The following is a 23,418-nucleotide window of genomic DNA, read 5'->3' as shown; positions in this document are numbered from 1 at the left end:
AACTATATTGAAAAATGCAAATTTGTACTTAGCTGAAAGAGATTTTTGTTATTTTTAAAAAGAGATTCTTAAGACTCATCAGACTAAGTGCCGTGTTGTAAAATACGAAGTACGGCATTTGTCATTTCACTCATATTGTACATAGTAATTACGGTTTAATGTTACATGAGTTATCTGTGCATTCATTCCTTCCTCTGAAAATTACTAAATAACTCTTAGAGGCTGTCTATCAATATGTCATGTAAATGATGTTTAATTTAAATCTCTTGAAAACCATTCACTTGTAGCATATTAAAAGTGCAACTAGCCATGTACTAATACTGAAGCATTCTCTTTCATATAATTGGCTTAACATTATTCTGTTAATTTCAATGTTAGCAAATACCATTTTTTTTATTTTATTAAGTGAATTTTGAAACATGAAATTAGGGATTCTACTAAAAATGGATTGGAACATCATTCCAAATGTGGCTTTTATAACCATACAGATGGCTCCCCATGATGTCCCCACTGCCAAGCATAGCACATTACAAACATTTGTTTAATAAATGATTGGGAATCTGGTGGTGCTTAAAGTAAGTGGGATGCTTTTAAAACATGCCTTATACAACAAATCCGTTACTGTTCTGAGTCCTAGAATCAATTTAATTTTCTGTATGTCATATGTATTATCTACTCAGTAAATATCTAGTGCCTTCTTTGGTCTTTAGCTTTTAATTAGCTGCAGTACATTAAAATAAACCAAGAAAAAATTGTAGAAAAACCTTTAATAAAAATTTGTAGTATTTTATAACCATATTCATTTGAATTGTGTCTATCATGAATTATATCAGTTGCTGGTTAATAGTGCTGCTTGGTCATTGCAGTGCTGCTGGAACCTGTATGTGGTGTATGCCACAGTACCAGATATATCACTGCACATATTCTTGACTGTGTGCAGTTGCTGCAAATATGAAAATATTTTAACTATTATTATAAAGGTGTGAAGCCGTATGTTGGCCTAAAATCAAAAGCCAATGTATGTTTTGAGTATGTTACACTAACAAGGAATGTTTTTGTGAGTTGCAGCATGAGTTCAAATTCTCTTTAGTTTATCTTTGGTCAAAACCACATTTGCAGGGATAGAATAGACACTCATGTTAAAAGAACATTGTCCAAGGAAATAGAGTAAAAAATAGAATAATTATCCTTTTCTGACTGTTCCTAGTTCTTTAAACATCTGATCATAGAAAATATCTGCTTTTGGGAAAAAAAAAAACCCCACATATATTTGTTCTCTGTTGGTACAACCTATCGTAATACACTTATCTGCATGTTGCTTACGGGGTTGCTAGATTTATTTTTACTTATTTTTCTCAGCCTAGAAAACCTTGATTGACATCAGTGACTCAAAAGAAATACACCTCTAGAACTTCTCTTGGAATATTGAAGACAGTAAATCTCCCCAAATGTTTTCTTTTAATACCAATCTTTGCTTACATTTTACTAAGTTATGATGTATAATAGACAAGAAGTTCTTTGCTTTAAAAAAGCAAGAACAAAAGGATAAAAAAATGCTGAAAACCTGAACACCACATTCCTATTCACACGACTTTAATAATTTATTGAGTGCAGGGCCAACAATATGAAATTTTCATGTATGAGTGCCAACCAACCTCATATAAAAGCAACATGAAAAATAAGGTCAGGGATGAATCACAAATGCCAGTTAATTCTTGACTACAATGTTTTAAATTGTATTTTAAACTGTCATTTTATAAAGCAAAAGTATTTTTGGTTCTAGAAACTAAACAATGCTTTCATTGTATTGAGAAAAATTAGAATTTTAAAAGCCAAATATAAATGTCAATCATAAAATCATTTCTGTCCTGCCTTGGGTGCAAGTAGAGGATTTATATATTTTTACATTTGCGATCACTAGTTAAGGAATTTGTGTTTATGATAGACTGCACAGACTTTAGATTTCAAAAACATCATTTGTGTCCCTCAATGCAGGCTCTTCATTCTGATGTGGGTTTCGCTGTCTGCAGATGGAATTTCACTGGAATAATAATTTCGCTTACCCCAAGGTTAAGTTAATAAATCTCCTTTCTTACTGGTGGGGCTGGAAGATGAGATACACAGAGTACCAGCAGTTCATCTGGATCCCAGAATCTTTAATAAATGCATTACAATAGGCCTCCTAAGGGATCTGGCTCCCCTTCCCACACCCGAGAAAGCATTTCAATACATCATGAGGTGTTGCAGATGACAGGTCCTATCCCCTCCATGGCTTCTGGCTCATGCCCTGGTTTGCAGCCTTTGGATGGGAGCTTCCCGACCCAGAGCTCTTGGACTCCATTATTTTGGTCCTCTGTGTAGTCCACCATCACACTGCACTTACTGCTCGCCAGAGGCCACTCCTGCTCCTTCCTTTGTTCCCCAAGGAACAGATCTATCTGAATTAAAAAACAGGAGTAATAATAACAATAATAAATGGCCATAATAGTAATTGGTGTAGCAGGCCTGGGTGAAGTGCATTTCAAAGGCAGCCTGATGGGCATACTCACAGGACACACACACTCCTGTGCCTAGGGCTCGGGGCCCTATGCTCCCTTCCTGTCCACTGCCTTTCAAGGAAGATCAAGCCCCGCCTCCCTCTTACTCACACAGGAAGCAGGGGGTGCTGTGTTTAATTCATTGAAGATGGGAGGCATGGCTTCTATTTCTGAAAGATGCCTTTTACCTGCCAGTGAAGGCGTTTTACTCAACTCACCCACCCACTTGCTCCATGTCATATTTCTCGTTGGTAAAATGGTGTAATAATAGAACTTATCCCTAAGGGACATGGAACAGATCAAAAGCTCAGAATAGTATTTGGCATATGGTTTTACAAATATCATTTAGCTATTGTTACTAAGGAGGGTAACTATTAAATGTGAGTGCTAGCCTGCCTTTAAGATGGTCTAAGTTAGCAGTGTCTTAGACTGTGGAAGGAAGAAATGGAGGTTATGGTATGCTTAGTAGTGCCTTTCCAAAAAAGGATAGGTGTTCCAGGTGGACAGACAGATCTTCACCATGCCCCTTTTATTTGGTGTTAGAATTAGTGGGTTAGACAGGAGTTACCTCACTGTGTTTCTACACCAGCTGACTAGAGATCACTTCATCTTGCCTCGTCTTTTAACTTTTAAATTAAAATTGTAATTTGCATAAGTCTTTGCCTACATGTATGTCTCTGTGCTACATGCATGCCTGGTGCTTGGGGAGCTAAGTAGAGGATGTCAGATTCCCTGGAACTGGAGTTTCACATGGTCGTGGTCCACCACATGGGTGCTGAAGAGCAAATCCAGGCTGTCTAGAATAATAGCCAGTGCTTGTAACTGTGGCGCCATCTCTCCAGCCCCGGGAAGTTCCTGTGTTCAGTTCACAACTCCAATAGTTTCACATATTTACTGGCATTTTTAATTATTACTTTTTGCTGCTAGTTTGAAGATGAGATTGAAATGGCTAACTAAATGTTTGAAAACAACGTATGCCATATGGAAAATGGCACTATGGGAACTAGTTTGAAGGTCAAGTTCTTATAGAGCTTTCAAATGGCACTTACAGTATGATCTTAGATGCCCTGGTACCCATATCTCATAACATTTTAAAGAAGAATCAGTAATTGAACTCATTATGGTGATGATATAAACTCAGCGTGTTTCATTTTTAGAGAAATATGTTCCTAAGGCTATTTAATCTGTTCAGCATTCAGAAGGCAAACAGGGTTCTGTTCAAAGGCAAAATTCAGCAGTGACATGTTAATATCAACAATAGTGCACTCTGCTGGTGTTTTTCTGGTTTTGAAATATATAAAATCAAGAGACAAGAGCTCTTAGTGATTGGTGCATCACCACTAATTTTTAAATATTAATTTTAACATTTTTTTTGTTTGCAGTTTGCCAGCTTCTGATGTTTGTCATCTTGGTAAAGCCAAAAATATCACCCCAAATATTGTATGCTTCTTTATAGCCCACATTAAAGGTCTTTTTATAGAGTGGTGATGGGATGTGCTTGAAGTGATCAGAGTTTAATGGACTGTAGAGCATTTGTGGCCCAGAAGCTTTGGGACGGCATGCAAGCAGCATGCAACATCTAAATTTATGTTCTCAAAGATTCCATCTCGCAGTGATTTTCTGCAAGCTTGCCATTAGGTTCTTATTGGGAATACTTAATAGAAGCTATAATAGATAATAGCTAGCTCTATAATTAGTCATTTTGAGACAGAGGTGCTCTCTGAGCCACCGATAAGGACTGAATTGTGACGCTACATCATGTTCCCCATTGCTGCCACAGCCGGCATCCATATTCATGTCCCCTGGTGCCAAGCTCATTGCCAGTGTGATGCAGATGTGGGCGAGAGGCACAAAACCTCCTCAGGCTTTTGATCCCATCTTATTTTTCATCTGAGGAAATGGCATGAAAACTTTAGATTGAAGAAAATGGTATAAAATATCATAGAGGCAAAAATTATCACACAATAAATGTGGCATGTGCATGAAATATGTACCTATATTCGCATGCCAGATGCTTGTGATCATAAACGCTACCATGTTTAATGTTAAATTTTACTGAAATTTTCTCAGATACTTTTGAGTACTGTGATGAATTTGCTGAATTATGTTTTCATGGGAAACCCTTTAAAGCTTCATAGTTCATGTGTTCATATGGATAATAATATCTTTTCTTTGGTAAAGAAGTTAGATTTCAGTTTCAATGACTCTGGCCATATAATTGCTTTCTTCTGCCAAGATATTTTATGTTGTGACACACATCTCTTTATGGAGCATATGAAACCTTGTTGGAGCTCTCCTTTGCCCTGACCTCAGGGAGGCATGCAGCATGGATCACCTGGTTTGCAATTTCTGGGCTCTCTCGGATCCCTGAGGAGGGAGAGAAAGCTTTCCCCAGAAAATCAAACAGACGAGCGAGCAAGCGAGCGGAGGTAGATGGCCTCGCCTCACACCTGAAGGATGAGTACAGTTTGAACAAGAGATTATAGGAAAGTTGGGCTTGGTGAGAGTATCCTTTAATAATACTAAAGGCAGGAAGTATAGAGTCCATTCTGGTATGATTGGATCCAAGAATATTTTCCACAGAGATAGAGACATTACCCTGGTGATCATGGTTGCAGGATGACCTGGAGGTCTCTGAAACCATTGTTCAGATGTAGGGTTCTAATTCTGGATAGGAGGAAACTTGGGGTACTGAACTCATCTAAGGCACATTTGTTTGCATTCTGATTGTGGATAATAATATACTCATTATTTCAACCCTAAAATGTACTAGCAAGTTCAAAATTCTTCCAAAAATCTATAATAAGGTGTGTTTAGTTAAGTATCAGTTAGATCTGTATAGCCTAACAATTATTTATTGTAAATATAATCCAAATATTAAATTATAGAGGGAGAGATGGCTCAGGGGTTAAGAAGTTCCTGAGTTCAAATCCCAGTGACCACATGGTAGGTCACAACCATCCATAATGAGATCTGATGCCCTCCTCTGGTGTGTCTGAGACAGCTACAGTGTACTTACATATAATAAATAAATAAATAAATCTTAAAAAAATTATAGTAGAACTTTTTCTTATCCTAATGTGGCCTAAAGTTGTATCTTTTAATGGTAACTTCTATTTATACAAGATGTTTCATCTGTAAATAGTTTGGGATGATAACATTCTGAGTCAGTATCTGAAAATTACCAAAATTTCTCTAGTGACTTTTGCTGTTTGTGCCTTTTACATTCTCATGATAGATTATCTGTGTTCACAGCACACACATGCACACGCACACTCCAACTGGTGCTTGCATTGTTTGTTCTTTCAAAACTGTAAATAATTCTGGCTTTTATTAGTCATCTTCATCAATGGGATCAAATATTATGGGACCTATGACCGTTGTAAATTTGTGTGTTAACTCATAGAGATTGAAATAAATTCACAGATATTATCTCCGGTTGCTGTTTTGTTTCGTTTTGGTTTTTTTTAATTTTTTATTAGATATTTTCTTTATATGTCATATGATTTCTCCTTTCCCAGTTTCCCCTAAAAAAAAAGACCAAAAAAACCCCCCAAAACAACAAGAACAAACCCCTGTTGCCTTCCCCCTCCCCCTGCTTGCCACCCCATCCTCTCCCATTTATTGGCCCTGGCATTCCCCTACATTGGGGCACAGAACCTTCACAGGGCCGAGGGCCTCTCCTCCCATTGATGATTGACTTTGCAATCCTCTACTATACACATGCTGCCAGAATATGAACTGTATTGATACTCCATCTAATATGTTTTGTTTCATTCATCAGGGGTCACTTTTAGGATTCCAAGGTTATTTTACCTATTTAGTTGGTGGCAGGTTGTGGCTGTGGAGAATGAGCCAAAGAAATGAAAATAGATGCTGAGGGACACATCTCAGAGAATACCAAGGGAGAGAAGTCAAGTCAGGATCCACAAGAAAGCAAGAGCCAGTGCTTAAGTGTCCAGGTGCTCCCGGTGCAAAGGGAGGAAGAGGTGAGTGGGCAGGAAGGGTGTGAGGCCTCAACAAGATGGAGTGTAAATCGGGGAATAGCAGCTAGAGAGACCACAGCCAGAGCGGCCTCCAAGCATAGACACTGCTTTATTTCTGCGTTTTCTTTTCAAGACATCCTGGCACATTAGCCAGGAATCTCAAGCCCTGAGACAAGAGGAAGCATTTGTTAAAAAGAAAGAGGGGCATGGTAAAGGATGCTCTTGACAGTTTCTGTGCCCAGGCCTTGGTTCAGAGCCCCAGAATGCTGTGTGGTCTCTGGAGTACTCCAGTCCTCAAGAACATGTGGGCTGCAGGCCTCCTGAGATTTCCTGCATGACAATCCAAGCTGGATGCAGTGGAGGCTTGTTACTATGTCTTTTGTTTTTTATTTCTAAGAAGGTGAGCATTTGATTAACCTACCCAGGTGGCTTCAAACTACTAAGACACAGGGTACCACCACATCTCTTCAGCTCCTCTGCTGAAGAATTGGTCTTCATGACCACAGGCTGCTTGGGAGCTCTTTAGCCTGGTTACACCACAGGAGGGATGTGATGAGAGCATCTCTAGTCTTGGATTTTTTGCAGTATTGACCCTGTCTGCTCTCTGAACAGTGCCCGCAGTTTATTTGAGTTGACAGTTGGCCAGAATCCCTGGCTCCTCTGTTAAGTGGTAATGCCTCAGCCCAGCTGTCCCAGACTCACCTGGATTGTATTTGTGGAAGTTGATCTGTGGCAATGCATGCCTCCAGCCTTGCTGTGGCCTGCTGGGCGCTTTCAGTGCTCACCAAGGGGTCCATGGTTGGGAATGAGAGGGCCCCAGAGTTTCTGGGTCTTCCTCACACAAAGAAGACCCATTGTTTTCTTTAGTAATGGATACTAGCATGGAGGTCTGAAATTCCACAAGGGCAGGGGATACATTTTCCCTTTCTTAAAAATAAATGTAGATAGATAGATAGATAGATAGATAGATAGATAGATAGATAGATAGATAGATAGATAGATAGGAGAAAGAAAACAAGTGATTCTGCATCTTGTCTGCTTAAAGAGAAGGAAAACAATGCTTGCTCCCCAGCACCAGTAGAGGAGCTTTTTGGGGGTGTGTAAGGGAGTAAAGTGCATTTCTCACCTCTAAACAACTTTAAATTTTCAGGTCTAGCAAATGGAGATGATTATAATAAATTTGTTTCAAACAAGGAAAAGTTTTTAATATGGCCATGTCAACATTCTTCAATTGAGAACTTAACATATACATAAGTTAACCTGTCCTTTTTTTTTCTTTTTTTTTCTTCTTTTTTTAATTTTGCTAATGTCTTTGGCTAGTCTTTTGGTTAACTTCTCTCTGATTGCTCTGTCTTCTAGAAAACATTTTACTAAAGAGACAGGTTTTCTCTCTTTCTCTCTCTCTCTCTCTCTCTCTCTCTCTCTCTCTCTCTCTCTCTCTCTCTCTTTCATGTGTATTTTCCAAATGGAATTCAGCTGACCTAAATCCTGAAGTGTAGAATTTATAGCACAGTTCTTGGGAAACAGGCTGAAGAGGAGACAACCCCACATTATTTATTTATTTATTTATTTATTTATTTATTTATTTATTTATTTTGTGAATGAGTTGCTCACTATCAATTCACTAAGTATCTATCAAGCACTTAAGAGTCTCATGACTTTATCTAGACACTCAAGAGATTTTACTAAACAAATGCACTATAAGTGCCTGATTTGGTGGTTACATTGCTCTACAGAACAAGAGTTATAGTAAACGGAATTGAAGTACTGTGAGTAGATACATTAGTACACTTTGTTATGTGGTGATAATTAGAGAAAAAAGAGGAGAAACATAGACTCAACTAAAGGAGTTGGGTGTGGTGGAGATGGACGGGTGTCTGCAGTTTCAGAGAATACAGGGTGGCATTTGAGTTGAAGCTTGAAGGCGGTGATAGAATCGGCCCTTCTAAGCCCCTTACTTTAGACTGTCTTCAATAAATCTTGCTGCATTAACACCCAAGAATCTGAGCAACACACAGAACTGAGTTCAAAGGTGGCCTTTGAATGTGGTGGAGTTAAAAACTGGAATATGCAAGAGGGGTACTGCATGGCCTGGTGAGAGGGACATCTGGGACAGGGGTTAGTGGCCTTGGTGACAATCTGAAAGGTTGGCAGATCTTGGCCTCAGCACCCAAATGAATCACAAACTTTCCCAGCAGTTCAGTGATGCAGACCTCTCAGGCTGTAAAGAACTATGCACCGCCTGTGGCTGTCAGTGACTTGGATTTATCATTTGGCAACATGTGGAGGGTCTTTTTTATTGGGTGGGCACACCCATTTGGGACCAGTGCTGCATTTCTGAGGACAATAGAGTAAAGAACTGTCACCTAAGGTTCTTGTACTCAACCTTTCTCCAAGAGTGTCTGCATACACTCACACAAGCATTGAGTGAACATGGAAAGACTTGTGGAGGGAGGGAGGGCAGATACATAAGCTAGAGATGTGTGCCTGTCTTGGGTTCACTGGCTCACAGCTCTGACTTAGTGGGAGTGTTTAGAGATGGGGTAGCTGGGGCACAGGGGAGGAGGTATATAGAAGGTCCTTGCACTTTGATGTAGACTATCCAGGAACTGGATAGGCTTCTGGAAAGGCTCTCTGTACAGGATTCTGTTCTCAGGGAGAAAGCAAGGCTGTGTTCATGGATCAGAGGCAGGAAAGGTGGAAAGTGATTATTTACTGCTGCATAGTACTGTGTTTAGAAGATGGAGCACCATAGTAGATACAGTGGTTTTTAGTTTTTCCAATATATTTCAGTGTCTTCACTTTCACAAATGAGGAATATAAGACACCCCTCTCCAGTCTCTTACTGATCAGTGTAGAGAGAGCTGAAGTTCAAATTCAGGGTTGCCTCTGATAGCAGACACCCTCACAGGTTCAGCATCCTGGCTACTGGAACCAGAGACAAAGTAATAAAGGAGTACAGAAGGGCCACAGAATCTAGGCCATGTGCATTAGAACATAATTATTGCCTCTTTACTGACTACAATGATGTGGAGACCCAGGAGTCACTGTAGGCTAGGTGTCACAGGAGTCACTGTAGGCTAGGTGTCACAGGAGTCACTGTAGGCTAGGTGTCACAGGAGTCACTGTAGGCTAGGTGTCACAGGAGTCACTGTGGGCTAGGTGTCACAGGAGTCACTGTAGGCTAGGTGTCACAGGAGTCACTGTAGGCTAGGTGTCACTTGTGTGAAGACTGACTTACAACACAATGTTAAAATATGATGTGAATAAGGGCATCCTAATAGGAAGGAACTTTCACTCCAAACCTCAGAAAGCCAGGGGACACAAAAGCAATTGAGCAAAAAATTAATCTCAGTTGAAATAGTCAGGCCTATAGTCTCAGCTCTCTGGGAAGATGAAGTAGGCACATCACAAATTCAAGGGCAGTCTGGGAAACTTAATGAAATCCTGTCTCAGAATGTAAACAGAGGCTGAGGGTGAAACACCCAACATACTTGGGGCGGGGCTAAGCTCATTCCGCGCCCCCCATCCCCCATCTGTCTGTCTTTCCATCCCTGTCTCTCGGTCTTCATATCTCTCTGAACTCACTGAAGCAGGGGAAATCAGCTTCAGCAGAATCAAGCATGGGATTTGGGTTGAGCAAAACAGACTCAGAGACCCCGGGGTTAGGATATTATTCCATAGGTAAGGGATTCAGACTCAGATATGAAGTGGGTCTCCTAAGCCAGTGTACATACCTGGTCCCAGTGGAGGGCAGGATACTCATCTCACCTACTTTTGCCCAGGAGTCATCGCCTGGCCGCCTTCTCTCTCACTAACAGCAGTCTTACTGACTGCTGGGGTGGTTTGCTTTGTTTTCCCTTAATTGTCTTCAAGTGACAACCTGGTAGAAGAGCTATAAGATATTGGCCAGTATGCTACTTTGGGATTTGAGGTAACAGGAAAAAAAAAAAAAAAAAAAAAAAAAAAAAAAAAACAGGAGAGAAATCAGATAGACAGTGTTGTGTTAATTTCTGGGAAGAAAAATCTCAATTGAAGAGTTATTTGTGTCAATTTGGCCTGTGGGCATGTCTCTGGTGGTTGTCTTGATAGTTAATCCATGTAATTGGGTGTGTGTGGTGTCTTGAATTGTACAAGATTGAAGAACTCTAGCTGAGCAGAGGTGTAGACTGGCAAGTGCCATGGGTGCATTCGGTAGCCTCTTTGCTTCTGACCGTGGATGTAACCTGACTGCTTACTTGAATTTCTGCCTTACCTAACCCAAAATGATGGACTGTAACTTGGGGTTGAAAGCCACATGTACACTTGCTTTTCTGTGTTTCTGCTCATCAGGGTATTCTGTCACGGTGATAGAAGTAAAAATAGAGTAAGAACCAGAAATATTTAGGTGATAGCACTTGGTTCTGTTCCCTATACTGCTCATTCTTATGCTGTGGTAATAACAGTGCTCCTCTCACATGCATGCTTTGACAATTAGATGAGATACATGTAGACTGCTGAGCCTGGAGCCCAGATGACTGATTTAGATGCCAACACTGAAATGGACTATTATTTTCATGAGGAGATGGAAAGGCAATGCGTTTGAATACCCAGTACTATTCAGGAGATGGTGTGATGGAAAGCTATTTTATCATACACATGTCTTATTTGATGCTGGATGATGAGAATGTTTCAGACCATTTATTTCTACTCACTGGATATCCCGGAGTGTTTCATTTAAACCATCTCATCAGAGTTAATGTGACCGACCATTCTCCTTACTGTCAGCAAGCAGGATGGCGGCCTCGATCTGGGCACCACCAACATAACAGCATTAACTTCCCCTGCTCCCTCCTCCAAAGGGCGCCATCCCTGTCTTATCAGACCTAGGAAAGCAGCACCATTCCAGCCAAGAGGAAATCATGATCTGGTTTTAGGGTGGGACCAAGTGACTCGCACATTGATTTACTCTAGCCACCTTCTTCAGAGGAACCATGGAGACCCTGGTTCTTGCAGACTTTGTTCTGAAACATAAAGGACACAGTAGTTCCCGTTCTTGTTCCCAAGAGGAGCAGGCTGACTGGTCATGCAGAATAGTGTGAAGTGCAGGCCCATGACAAGCATCACGGGGCATTTCTCGGCTCTTCATCCAGACACCACGAGATTGTTTCCCACAGTATGGAATAGTGTTTTATCATGACGCCTGAAACTCTAGGCATCCTTAGATGGCCTCCGGGTTGGGGGTGGAGATGAGGGAAGCAAGCTATCCAAGGGTGCATCATTTTCCGATTTTTAGTGGAGCTTGGAAATGTGTAAATAGATGCAAAAAAAATAGGACTGTGTACTAAATTCAGTACCAGCAGTTATAAAATTATAAGCACTGAAGTCCTGAGATTTTTGTCTCCTCTGCAATTTGTATATGTGTGTGAGTGTGTATATATGTGTATGTGCATATATATACATGTACACTACAGACAGGGCAGAAATAATTGGTTAATTGGCTAGTGACCACACATAGTACTCCAGAGTGTACCTGCGCACTCTCAGTGTATGAGCTGAGGCTTCTTTTCCCTTCCTGTATTTCAGTTACCATTTCAACAAGCACCTTCTTTGACGGCTTGCTGGTGACGGGACTCTACACCTCGACAAGCATCCAGTCTTCTCAGAGCATTGGAGGCTCCAGCGCCTTTGGACTTGGTAAGCTATCCTGTTAGAAGGTGCCAGGAATTGTCAAGATTCTATACACTTATGTCATCTGTTTTATTTTGGGAACAATCAGTTTTGAAAGTATTCAGCTTTTGTTATTGTTATTAAAGGGGAAAATAATGTAAAATCATTTGTGTATGTTTGTGCTTGAAATGGGTGGATTGAACTGCTGTGTAAATGCTCAGCTAACTGTGGTCTTGGTAGACAATTCCCTGCTTTTTCCCTTCCTCTCTCCCTCCCTCCCTCCCTCCCTCCCCTTCTCCTTCCCTCCTCCCTTTCCTTCCTCCCCCTCCTCTTTAGCATTCATGGCTTCTTGTCCTGAATTATATTATTCTACTCCTTCTCCTCCCTCACTGTCCTCCCTTGTGCCCTCAGGTGTTCCTGAGAGGTCCTCCCCCATTTATTCTCCCTTTGCCTTCTTACATGTGCATTCCATGGCTGCCAGTCTCCTGCCGCTGTCAAGGTGTTTTCCTCCCACCTCATGATCTGCTTTCTAGTTTCATGGCTTATAAATAAACCCAAAATTTTAAGTCTAGGTTCTGCATATCTGAGGACATAATTATTATTATTCTGAACCTGGGTTGTTTCACTAAACATAATGCATTTTAGTTGCATCCATTTTCCCAGATTGGTCAGGCTTTCACTTTACAGCATAAAGTCCCATTATGTATGTGTACCAGTTTTTTTTCATTCTACTGTTGATGGACATCTAGGCTGGCTCTGTTTCCTGTGTTGTGACTAGTGCAGACATCACCAGGAGTGCACATGTATCTCTGTGGTATGCTGACCCAGAGCCATTCTGCTATATACTTAGGAGTGACTATATGACAGTTCTGTTTCAGGGTTTCCAGGAACCACCATACTGATGTCTGTAGTGGTTTCATGTGTTGACATTCCCACCAACATCAAATGATAGTTACGCTTTCCCTGGCATCCTTTCTGTCTCTCTTCTGTCCTTCTGTCTGTCTACTGCCATGGTTAGACTGGGTTCTGAGGGGACAGTGTAAACTTCTGAGCTTATTACTCAGTTTGACAGAATTGACTTTGACATCCCTGCATCATTCAGTTTTCACGAATAGCTATTCCAGTCCAGAGGTGAGTGAATATTTCCATAGTATTTAACAAGAAAGCATTGCAGAGTGAACTAGCAGTAGTTGTTAAAAATAATTTAATTCTACAGGTAATTATAAAAGGATGTCACTTAATACTTAAACTATTCAAATACAGTGTTTTCTCTTAAACCAGAGACCTGGCAGACTACTTCTCTGGAGAGGCAGAAAGCTACATGAGGGTCACTAATCCCCAAAGGATTTCCAATTTGGAAATCCCTGTGTTACCCATATGCTGCAGTCACATCAACATGGAATTAAATAGAGTATTCAGAATAAAAAAATGCAGATTTAATATCTGTTTGTGTAAGACCTAAAATCATTGGTCTTATGCTAAAATCATAAAACTACAAAGTGCTTTCCTTGCTGTGGGGAGGGCAAAGATAGAATTGCATTACCCAAAGCCACCTGTGCTCACGTTATTTATTAGGTAAGCATTTTCCTCTGTAGAAACCTCTGTCCAGAATACCAGGGCTGAAGCTCCATCACTACTCTGCTTACCCAAGGGAAGGTCCTTGGCCTTGGGATTTAAAGGAACCCAGAAGGCACGTCACTGTCATGCTGAGCTTGATATTGGGAATGTGTTCAATAGAAAAGATCCCAGGAAAAATTTTAATTTGCTGACATGTATTGTTTTAAAAATTGATTATTTGGGATTCTCACATCATACATCCAGATCAAACTCACCTCCTAGTCATCCCATGTCTGCCCCTACCATGTATCTTCCCCATCCCCCCCAAGAGTGCCCACAAGTTCATTTTGTGTTGATTGTGTACTCACCAGGGCACGGTCAAACTCCTGGTGGCTAGCCCCCCATAAGAAGGTGAGTCTTTCTCCACCTGCACCCCCACCAGAAGCCATCAACAGTGGAAAACAGGCCAGCTTGCCCATGCCCATGCTATCACAGATGCCAATGTGGAGCTGCTGGTGAGGGTTAGGGCGAGTTCTCCTGTGCCCACAGACATCAATATGCCTTCAGGGGACAGCACAGACCATGTGGCAATGTGGGCCACAGAAATCAACATGGCCCTATGGCTGTAAAGGACCATCCACCCACTCGTGGCCCTCAGAGACTACACAGGTGATGGGCTTCAAGGTGGCCTCAGGTGTTTAGACGTACCACTCATATCCAGATGGCTCCCGGAGGCAGCAAAGCCTGAGGACATCACTGAAGTATTTGGTAGTGGCACAGAACACATACCTTCACATGGATCTCAGGATTCCTCATGACCTGGGGCAGCAGCATGAACCAACATGGCCTCTGGTGGCATCACAGACTACAGTGGTCCTTCAAGGGGGTTTAATCTGGAAGTCAAACCTTTCCTCATCTAGGCCCTCCTTGCTGCACAGTGTGGGGTCAGTTAGCTTTCTAAGTTACTTTCCCCTCATTGTGATAAAAAGCAAACAAACCCATTACTAAAGCAACTCAAGAGAGGAAGAGTTTCTTTGGGTTTCTGATTGGAGGGTTCCATCCACCGTGGAGGAAGTCTTGGTGCAGGAGCCTAAGGTATGCAGACATTGGATCAGCAGTCAGGAAGCCGGAAGGACAAGTGCTGTGCTCAACATGCATTCTGTCTGGTGTCATCTATGTGGTCTAAGACCCAATCCCACAGGATGATATAATCCACTTTTAGGGTAGCCCTTCTACCTCAGTTTACCTAATCAAGAGAGTACCTCACAAGTCTGCCCAGAAGCTTGCCTTCCATGTAATGCTCAGTTCCATCAAGTTGACAGTATTAAACATCACAGTCACCCAGGTTGTTCTTGACTCCTGGCAATGCTCTTATCTTAGCATCCCAAGTACTGGGAGTACAGTGTGAGTGACTAAACTGGAATGAAACACTGCTGCACTTTCTACACACACACACACACACACACACACACATTTACATATACTATGTGTGTGTTATATGTGTGTATGTATATTACATACAAACACATATACATATAATGCAGAACACATCTGTATAGTTCTAGGATTACTGCAGATGGGGTGAAACAGACTGGGATGGGGTAGAGTAGGGGAACCTATCAGGCATTTCTCAAAAACCAATTCCCTGGGTGATTTTAATGACTATTTCCACTAATCTAGTGGATAGACAGTAGTTAAATGACCATATACATACATAAGAGCAAGTAGAGGGAATTTATGGAATATAAAATTTAAAAAATTTCTGTTTTAGAGTAGCTGAAGGACTATGGCAGGATGAGGCTAAAGTAATGTGGTATTTATTCTTTGATGCAGAACAAAAGAGCAAGAATTATCGTGAATGCATAATTTGTCATTAGTCTCTGACTGTTTTGATGGAATAGTAAGCGTGATTTGCTTTTCATTTCCAACGTATCCTAGGATTAGCCTGGGACATGTTTAACTAGCTGTGACAAATAAGGCAAAGCATATAGCTGAGTTTAAATAGATATTCAGGCAGTCTTTTTCCTACTTAGAGTTCATTTTAATTGTATTAATTACACTAAAGTTCCAGCTACTCTCTTGAATATCAAATGCACATCAGAACAGTCCAAATTAGGCCATAATTATTCTTCAGATACTGTTGTAGAAACATAGTTCTACTAACGTAACTACCGCCTTTTATGCAAAACCAGAATTCTTTAAATAAAATGCATGCCTCACTGACCAAAAATAGACAAATGCCTAATAGCCAGAAATACATTAAAACAATAGCCACACAGAGATGGCAGTAGCACAGTGGTGCCTGGTTTGAAATGCCTCCCTTTGCTAGTCAGCCGAAGAAAACATGCTGCCCTGGGGAAGTGTGATGCTTAATTATGGATTTCTCTTTGTGTATCCCAGAAAAAAAATAAGAAAAGCATTTCCCTCTTGTCTTTGGCTTTGAATACCAGCACAATCATGTAAATGTTCAAGGCTTCTTGTAGTTGCTCAATGAAGGGACATTTGAATATCCTTTCATATATAACTGCTCCTTTGCCAAAGCCAAAATTCATTTCACTCAATATTTAATATTCTGGCTCTAAAAGCTAGAGATTTACTCAATTTTTGATATTCTGGCTCTAGGATCTGAGAAGCAGGCTGGCACATCTGATACATAGTGACTACACTTATAGCTAAGCCTCTATAAACTTGTCCTGCTCAGCCAACACATCTGACATGTTAGCAGTTGTTCCATTAAATGTTTAGAGTTCCTAGTATCTTTCATTGCTCTCTGGTTTTCAGGGGTACTAATTAGGCATCGAATCATTTAAGTTATAAAACTTTTAAAATGGTAAGATTTGATGAAATCCAAGTTTGGGGGTTGGGAGCTCTAGTGAATAGATCCTGAAGTATGTTCTTAGTTTTGTTTTATTTTGTGTTTTTCTCTTAAGAATTCTTTGAATCATTTTAATGGATATTAACTGATGATTATAAATTAGCTCCAATACTACCTTTAAAATATTAGCATTGGTAAGGCCCAGGCGAGCCAGGATGCACTGAAACACCACTGGGCACAGCAGCCCAAGCCGAGCAGAGAGCTTCAGGAAGCCAGCAAGTAGGTGGTGGATAACGGAGAGAGAAGCGCAGTGGTTTGTGTGCTATGAAGAGAGACAGAATAGGAGATGCTAAGGCTGTTGCTGTTCTTGCTCCTGGGGAAATGGTGAAGTACACTTTCCATCAGCAGAGACAGTAACAAATGCAAGTACCAGTGCTCCCACGCCTTCTTCCTTTGAAAAAACCGACCACTGTGTGAGTCACTGTGCCTCCCAGAGCTACACGCTCTCCTAGGAAGAAGAGCAGGACCTGCACAGTGGAGGCCACAGCCGACTGGCAGGCCCTGTTATGTTTGCTTCTCATCACTGGCATATCTGCTCCTGTCTCTAGTTGGTTGTGGTTCAACCATGAGACTAGATGACTCTGTGTTGAATTAAAGTTTTTCTGCACTGTGTTTAACTGGTCAGGGATTTATTTCCTTTGGAATCTTTGGGTTGGACAAACATTTTGCTGACACAGCCCATGTAGGTACCACTATGATGAGCAAGTATGAGACAGAGAGATGAGAGAGACAGACAAGTGTAATGATCTGTGCACCATGAAGAGAGGTAGAACTGGAGATGTGAGGGTGGTGAGGAATGCCCTGGTATGAGTAGCCTGGGCTACTTGAGGCCATGGAGAAGTCCCAGCCCATGCTCCTGCCCAGGGCATTGTCTGGGCCCATGACCCTGCAGCAACAGGGTTCTGTGTCATTGTCTGTTGCATGTTGCCCACCACCAGAGAACATGTGGATGGCCATGTAGATGTCTGAGGGCTGAGCAGAGCTGGCTCCACCCCTTACCAGCAGGGGCACTCAGGGGAGCTGGCCCCACCCCTTGTGGGCTATCACAGAGAGGAGTGTTGGCCCTGCCCCTTGCCTGGGCAAAGTGGGAGTGTGGTCTTGGTTGCACAAGTATAGGAGAACTGTCAGGCAGACCAACCAAGCTACCATCTAGGCCCAGATCCAGGGCTTTGAGCTGGCCACTCCAATGTCTATCTCCTCTATGAACTTCTAGAGGCTGTGAAAGGGCAGTTCCTGAGGAGTTAAGACTGCAGGATCTCCATGTCACAGGGTAACAATGGGAAGTCTGAGAGGAGTCCCAGTGAGGATCCAGTACTGACAGTGTGGCAGAAGCCAGAGGCCTGGAACCAGACCAATGACTCATTGCAACAAACATCTCCATGTGAAGCTGTTTGAACAACAGGGTGTACTCTGTGACACAATGAGACATACTACAGCTTCCATGATGAGATGATTTTTTGGTTTTGTTTTCTTTAGGAAGAAGGTCTTAAGGATGCAGGATAAATATGAAGGAACAAGGAAATGATTGAGATTAGGGTACATGATGTGAAATTCACAAAGAATCCATTAAAATGTTAAAGTATTAGATTAAAAGTTCTTAGCTTCAGTCTGGCAGTGGTGGGACATGCTTTTAATCCCAGCCCTCAGGAGGAAGAGGCAGGCACATCACTGAGTTTAAGGCCAGCCCAGTCTATAGTGTGAGTTCCAGGATGGTTAGGGCTATACAGAGACCCTATCTAAAAAACAAAGTTTTTAATTTCATTATTTGACTATAAAACTATGATTTAATGCTAAGTTATATTTATAAAACAAAATATCTGTTTTAAGACAGGCTTTGGATCTATTACATTGGTCTCTGGTTCATATAAATATGTGCTTCATCAGTAGATTTAGATTTAATACCAGGGTTCATTGCTACAATGCAAATTTTTTGTTACTATTAAAGACATAAGGGTCTATTAAGCTCACTTCTGGTTTTGCTTCATAAGAGGACTAAGTAGAACACTGTTACAACTTTGCAAATGTTTACTTGGTAGCCCTTCTTCCACTAACCATTAGATATAATCAGTCAGTTCTAGTTGTTTGTCTGGGTCTATGAACCACACACATTCTGGATATGGGCAGATAGATATTTAGGGTCTATTATTTATATATAAAAACAAAATAGCCACTAGCAATTTTATTAAGTAGGGTTCATTTGTTGTGGGCATATTCATTTGCTAGCCAAAACTAAGGCAATACTTTACCCAGAAAGATTTGGTTACATTTATTGTCTGTGTTATTATAAAGTGATACAAAATAAATGTAAAATAAGTATCATTGTGTAATTCAAAGGCATGACCTTTTATTGGGTATGGTAAATCATCTGTAATTAACAAGAAAACTCTAGGTTAATTAAACAAATTAGTCAGTGGGACAAGGAGCAGTCCTGACAAGAGTCAGCACCACAATTAATTTTCCTTGCTTGCTGGGTATTAATTCAAGCATGGCTTTATTCATTACAGTTGAGTATAGCAGGGGCTATTACCATCATCAAGGAAAGAAAAGAAAAAAAAACCTTATCTGGTTAGTATTTGACACATTGAAAGGAATTCAGAGACTTTTCCCAAGTCCTACATAGCTGAAAAATCATTTCCTAGAGGGTAGGTATGATAAATTTAAAGTGGAATCATTAATCAACACATTGCCAATACAGATGATTAAGGGCATAAGAACTGAACTGAGGTAGATGAGTTGAGAAGAGCAGTTTCCTGTGGTAGCTTATTACATGATCTCTGGTGCCAGCAACTCAGCTGACCAACTGTTTGTGTTGTTTGTTTGTTTGTTTGTTAACTTAGGTGGCTGGTTCATCTTCCATAGATGCTGTTGTTTGCATTTGAAAAAATTAGAATAAGAGTGTCCTATGTAGGCTTATATTTTTTAAAAACCTACTTTAAGGCAGGTTCTTAAATGCTTTAACCTCCCTTATCACCCACTGACCAAAAATAGGGGAGGAAGATGGTTAATAGGACAATGGACACATACATGAACTTGTTTAGAAATAGTTCTTTGGGGCTATTCTAATCTTCATTGTTAACAGTCCAGTCCACTAGCAAAACACCAAAGGAGAATCAGCAATAGCTGCTCGCTGTATCCAGAAGAAGCCACAAGGCTCTACCAATGGATCTGCATGAGCCCACCGAAGTGGCGAGAAGCAGCCAGAACACCACCAGAAGTTCGTTGGAGCGTTTATCTCTATGAAGTCATGACAAGCAATGATCTGTGAAGAAAGCAAGACAAACCAATGCCAAATCATCTGTCAGCAAAGGTCAGCTTGGTGAACCAATGCCAGAGCATTGTAAATGAAGAACAGCAAGGCGAACCAACACCAGAGAGTCATCCACTGTCTTCTGAGTTATACTTTTTCCAAACATCATGTGTTCTTTCAAAGTGTCTGCTCCAGCAAAACGTCACATTCCTTTCATCAAACAGCTTCCAGAAAAACACTACATGTCTGTTCTCAGTGAAACATCCTCTCATGCCTACTTCAGCAAAACATCCTCTCCTAAGACAGTTCCAGAAAAATACCACATGTCACAACTGAGTCTCCAACGAAACCAGAAATTCCCACTTTAGGCTCATAATTCACACAACTATTGTGTAGCTTAAATGAGATCATCCATTCAAGTTCTTAGTATATCTTCTATGATCAAAGTAGGCATTATCTAAAGACTGTTAGAAGTGAGAGTTATGTCTTTGAGAAAGGCAGCGGATGTTGACTGTAACTGATGTTTTCTTACCTGAAGAATTTGGGGCAGGAGTGGACCACAGGGAAAGCCAGGCTCATCCAGTTGACATGTATAGGTGAGAAAAGAAGGTGAGGAAGCTCAAATGGCAGCTGTGGCATGAGGCAAAGCAAGTGTGAGGACTAAGGCCAGGTGTTCTGGCATCAGTTCTCAGATGCTCTTAAAGAATAGAATTCAGGAACTAACAAGATGGCTTAGTGAGTGAAGGCTCCTGTCATTAACCCTGATAGCCTGAGTTCTATCTCCAGGACTCACATGGTGGAGAGAGAGAACTGAGCTTTATAAATTGTCCTCTGAGTGCCATATGCACAGTAGTACATGCCTGCCCCAAAGAAAGGAAGAAAAGAAGGGAAGGAAGGAAAGAAAGAAAGGGAAGTCTGTCTGTAAGTAAGTAAAAACATGTATTTATGTATGTGTAGTTATGAAAACTAGAATCCACATACATAATTCCATTTTAAAATATACATTTTTTTATTGTTTTCCAATGTCTCTACAAGACTTTTCAGTTGATATCACTATCTAGAGTCTTCTATAATAGTCCAAAAGAAAAACGTATTCACAGGCAGTCACTCTCCAGTTCCTTTAATAGGACTGCAAATGTTATGATGTCCTATGCACATAGGAAGTGATTTAAATCCCAAGGACAAATTAAACACAGTCCCTTCTCCATATGAATGATTGAGTCTATTACAGTCCCAAGATTCTGTCAGAAACACAGAGTCATTGGTAAAGATAACAGGAGCTGGACCCATCCAGTTTACAAGTGCAAACAAAGGAGGTTGAGGAACTTCACGCGTGTTCAGAGGCACTCCCTGCAGATGCAAGGCAAAGCAGACAGCCTCTCTAAAAGGAGATTCTATGGCGACGTAGGCTTTGTGAGTTTCACAGTAACTGCTCCCTTGCTGCACAGGGCCTTAACTTGGCCCCAGGGAGGCAGACTTGACTTCTGAGGATGTCATCATTATCTCCTTTTGCTCTTCAGCTGGAGGTTTGCTATCTTTCTGGTAACTTCCAGTGCCTCCTTGCCCTCTGCCATTGTCCTTGATGGCCTGGGGCTCGAGGAATCCATAATGTTTCAGTGGATCCCTTTGCAATGACAGATGCAGACCCCTTCCTGACCTTCCTCTGGAGAAGTAACATTGGCCAGCTAATGGATCAGCTTCATACTTTCTTCTGCAGTAAAACCAGGGAGGAGAAGAGTGGCAAGAGCATGAGCCTGTTGCTGTAAATACTCCCACAACATAAACAGAATCTGAAATGATATTCAAGGGTTTATGAATTAACTCTAATAGATGAATCAAAACAGTCATTTCCAGTAGTTGGACTGAGGAGAAAGAAGTATTAATAAATTGATGAATATCTGGACCACGAATCCCTCCTATACCATTAGATGAGCTATCAATAAAATAAGTGCCTCTCTGTGAGATGGGGGAAGATTGAGTAATTTTTGTAATAATGAATTTAGTTCATATGAAAAAAATCCCATAGCTTACAAGCTGTATAATGATTTTCTATCCTTGTATGGTAGTCTGCAAATGAAATTTGAAAATCTGTAGAGTTCTATAATGTCCTTAAAAACTGATTGTTGGTTAAGGGTAAGATAATGCAGCAGGGATCAAACTCATACATTGTTGGCATTGGGTCCTCCCTGATTTACTAATTGAGCAAGAAGAGAATAGTAAACACATTTCTTGACCCTTACGGTGTAAATAAGTCCATTCCAGAGGTTTGTCCTCTTATGTTTATAGTGCTTGTGGCACTGTTTAAAGACAGTGAAGGACCCACTTGATACCCAAATGCCTCCTTTCGTCTAGATTCAAGTAATTGTATGGTTGGGGGGACTGTTGTTTTAGTTTGGATTTTCAAGCAGGGTTTCTCTATATATCCCTGGTTATCCTGGAACCCACTCTATACCCCTAGCTGGTTGTGAGCTCAGGGATGCACCTGCCTCTGCTTCTCAAGTGCTATGATTAAAGGCGTGCACCACCATCACCTGGTAATAATGCTTTAATTGCCTTTTGAGACAATAGTATGCAGTGACTGCCCAACGCTGCCTCTTCTTCCAGAGTTTTACATAAATTGGTTAGTGCATAATTAAAGATCTCTCACCCTATGTTTCAGGATCATGTTCAGGCAATGGAGGATATGTCTCTGAAGCAGACTCCAGTGAGGGGACTGAGGGAGTTGTCACTGACATAGTTGTTAGTTTGTTTACTGGATTTTGCCTGAATGGGGGAAATCAATCAATCAATCTCTCTTCCACTTTTCCTTCTTTCACCAATTTTAAGGTTTGGTCATCCAGTTTATATTCATTCAAGAAATTAATCACCCCTTCCTCATAAGTAATATCCTCCTTATCTTAATAAATTATTTTGAAGTCTGGGAGTAACTGGGAAGACAGGACCAGGCACACAGGAACTCCACCAGCCCAGTGACTTGGGTTCCTTCCGGTCTGTCTGGGTTAGTGTTCTGAGCAGACCTTGGGCGCACACTCTGCAGCCAGTCCCACAACACACAGAGGAAGCCCCACTCCCAGGTGATCTAACAAGCCCAGGATCCCAGGATCCCAGAATCACAGGATCACAGAGACAGCTTGACTCTGAGAAGTTCTGACACAACCAGGATTACAGGAAGGACAGGCTCCAGTCAGATTTAGCAAGGGCAGGTAGCACTAGAGTTAACCAGATGGCGGGGGTTGGGGGGGGCAAGCGTAAGAAAATGAACAACACAAACCAAGGTCACTTGCCATCATCAGAACCCAATTCTCCCACCATAGCAAATTCTGGACACACCATCACATCGGAAAAGCAAGATGCAGATCTAAAATCACTTATCAGGATGATGATACAGGACCTTAAGAAAGACATAAATAGCACCCTCAAAGAAATACAGGAGAACACAGATAGAGAGCTAGAAGTTCTTAAAGAGGAAACACAAAAATCCTTTAAAAAACTACAGGAGAACACAATCAAACAGCTGAAGGAAATGAGCAAAACCATCCAGAATCTAAAAATGGAAATAGAAACAAT

General features: G+C 41.1%; 1 protein-coding gene across 2 annotated transcripts in view; it reads left to right on the top strand.

Moving 5' to 3' along the window:
• Reln (reelin) overlaps positions 1-23,418 on the top strand; it is a 457,134-nt gene that overhangs the window by 47,588 nt on the left and 386,128 nt on the right. For both annotated transcript variants that reach the window (XM_031380095.1, XM_031380094.1), the window contains exon 2: positions 12,089-12,199. In XM_031380095.1, the coding sequence (XP_031235955.1) occupies positions 12,089-12,199 (111 nt within the window). The remainder of the gene's footprint in view (positions 1-12,088; positions 12,200-23,418) is intronic.

The sequence above is a fragment of the Mastomys coucha genome, unplaced genomic scaffold, assembly GCF_008632895.1.
Source record: "Mastomys coucha isolate ucsf_1 unplaced genomic scaffold, UCSF_Mcou_1 pScaffold19, whole genome shotgun sequence".
Taxonomy (NCBI): Eukaryota; Metazoa; Chordata; class Mammalia; order Rodentia; family Muridae; genus Mastomys; species Mastomys coucha.
This window is presented reverse-complemented; position numbering and strand designations above follow the sequence as displayed.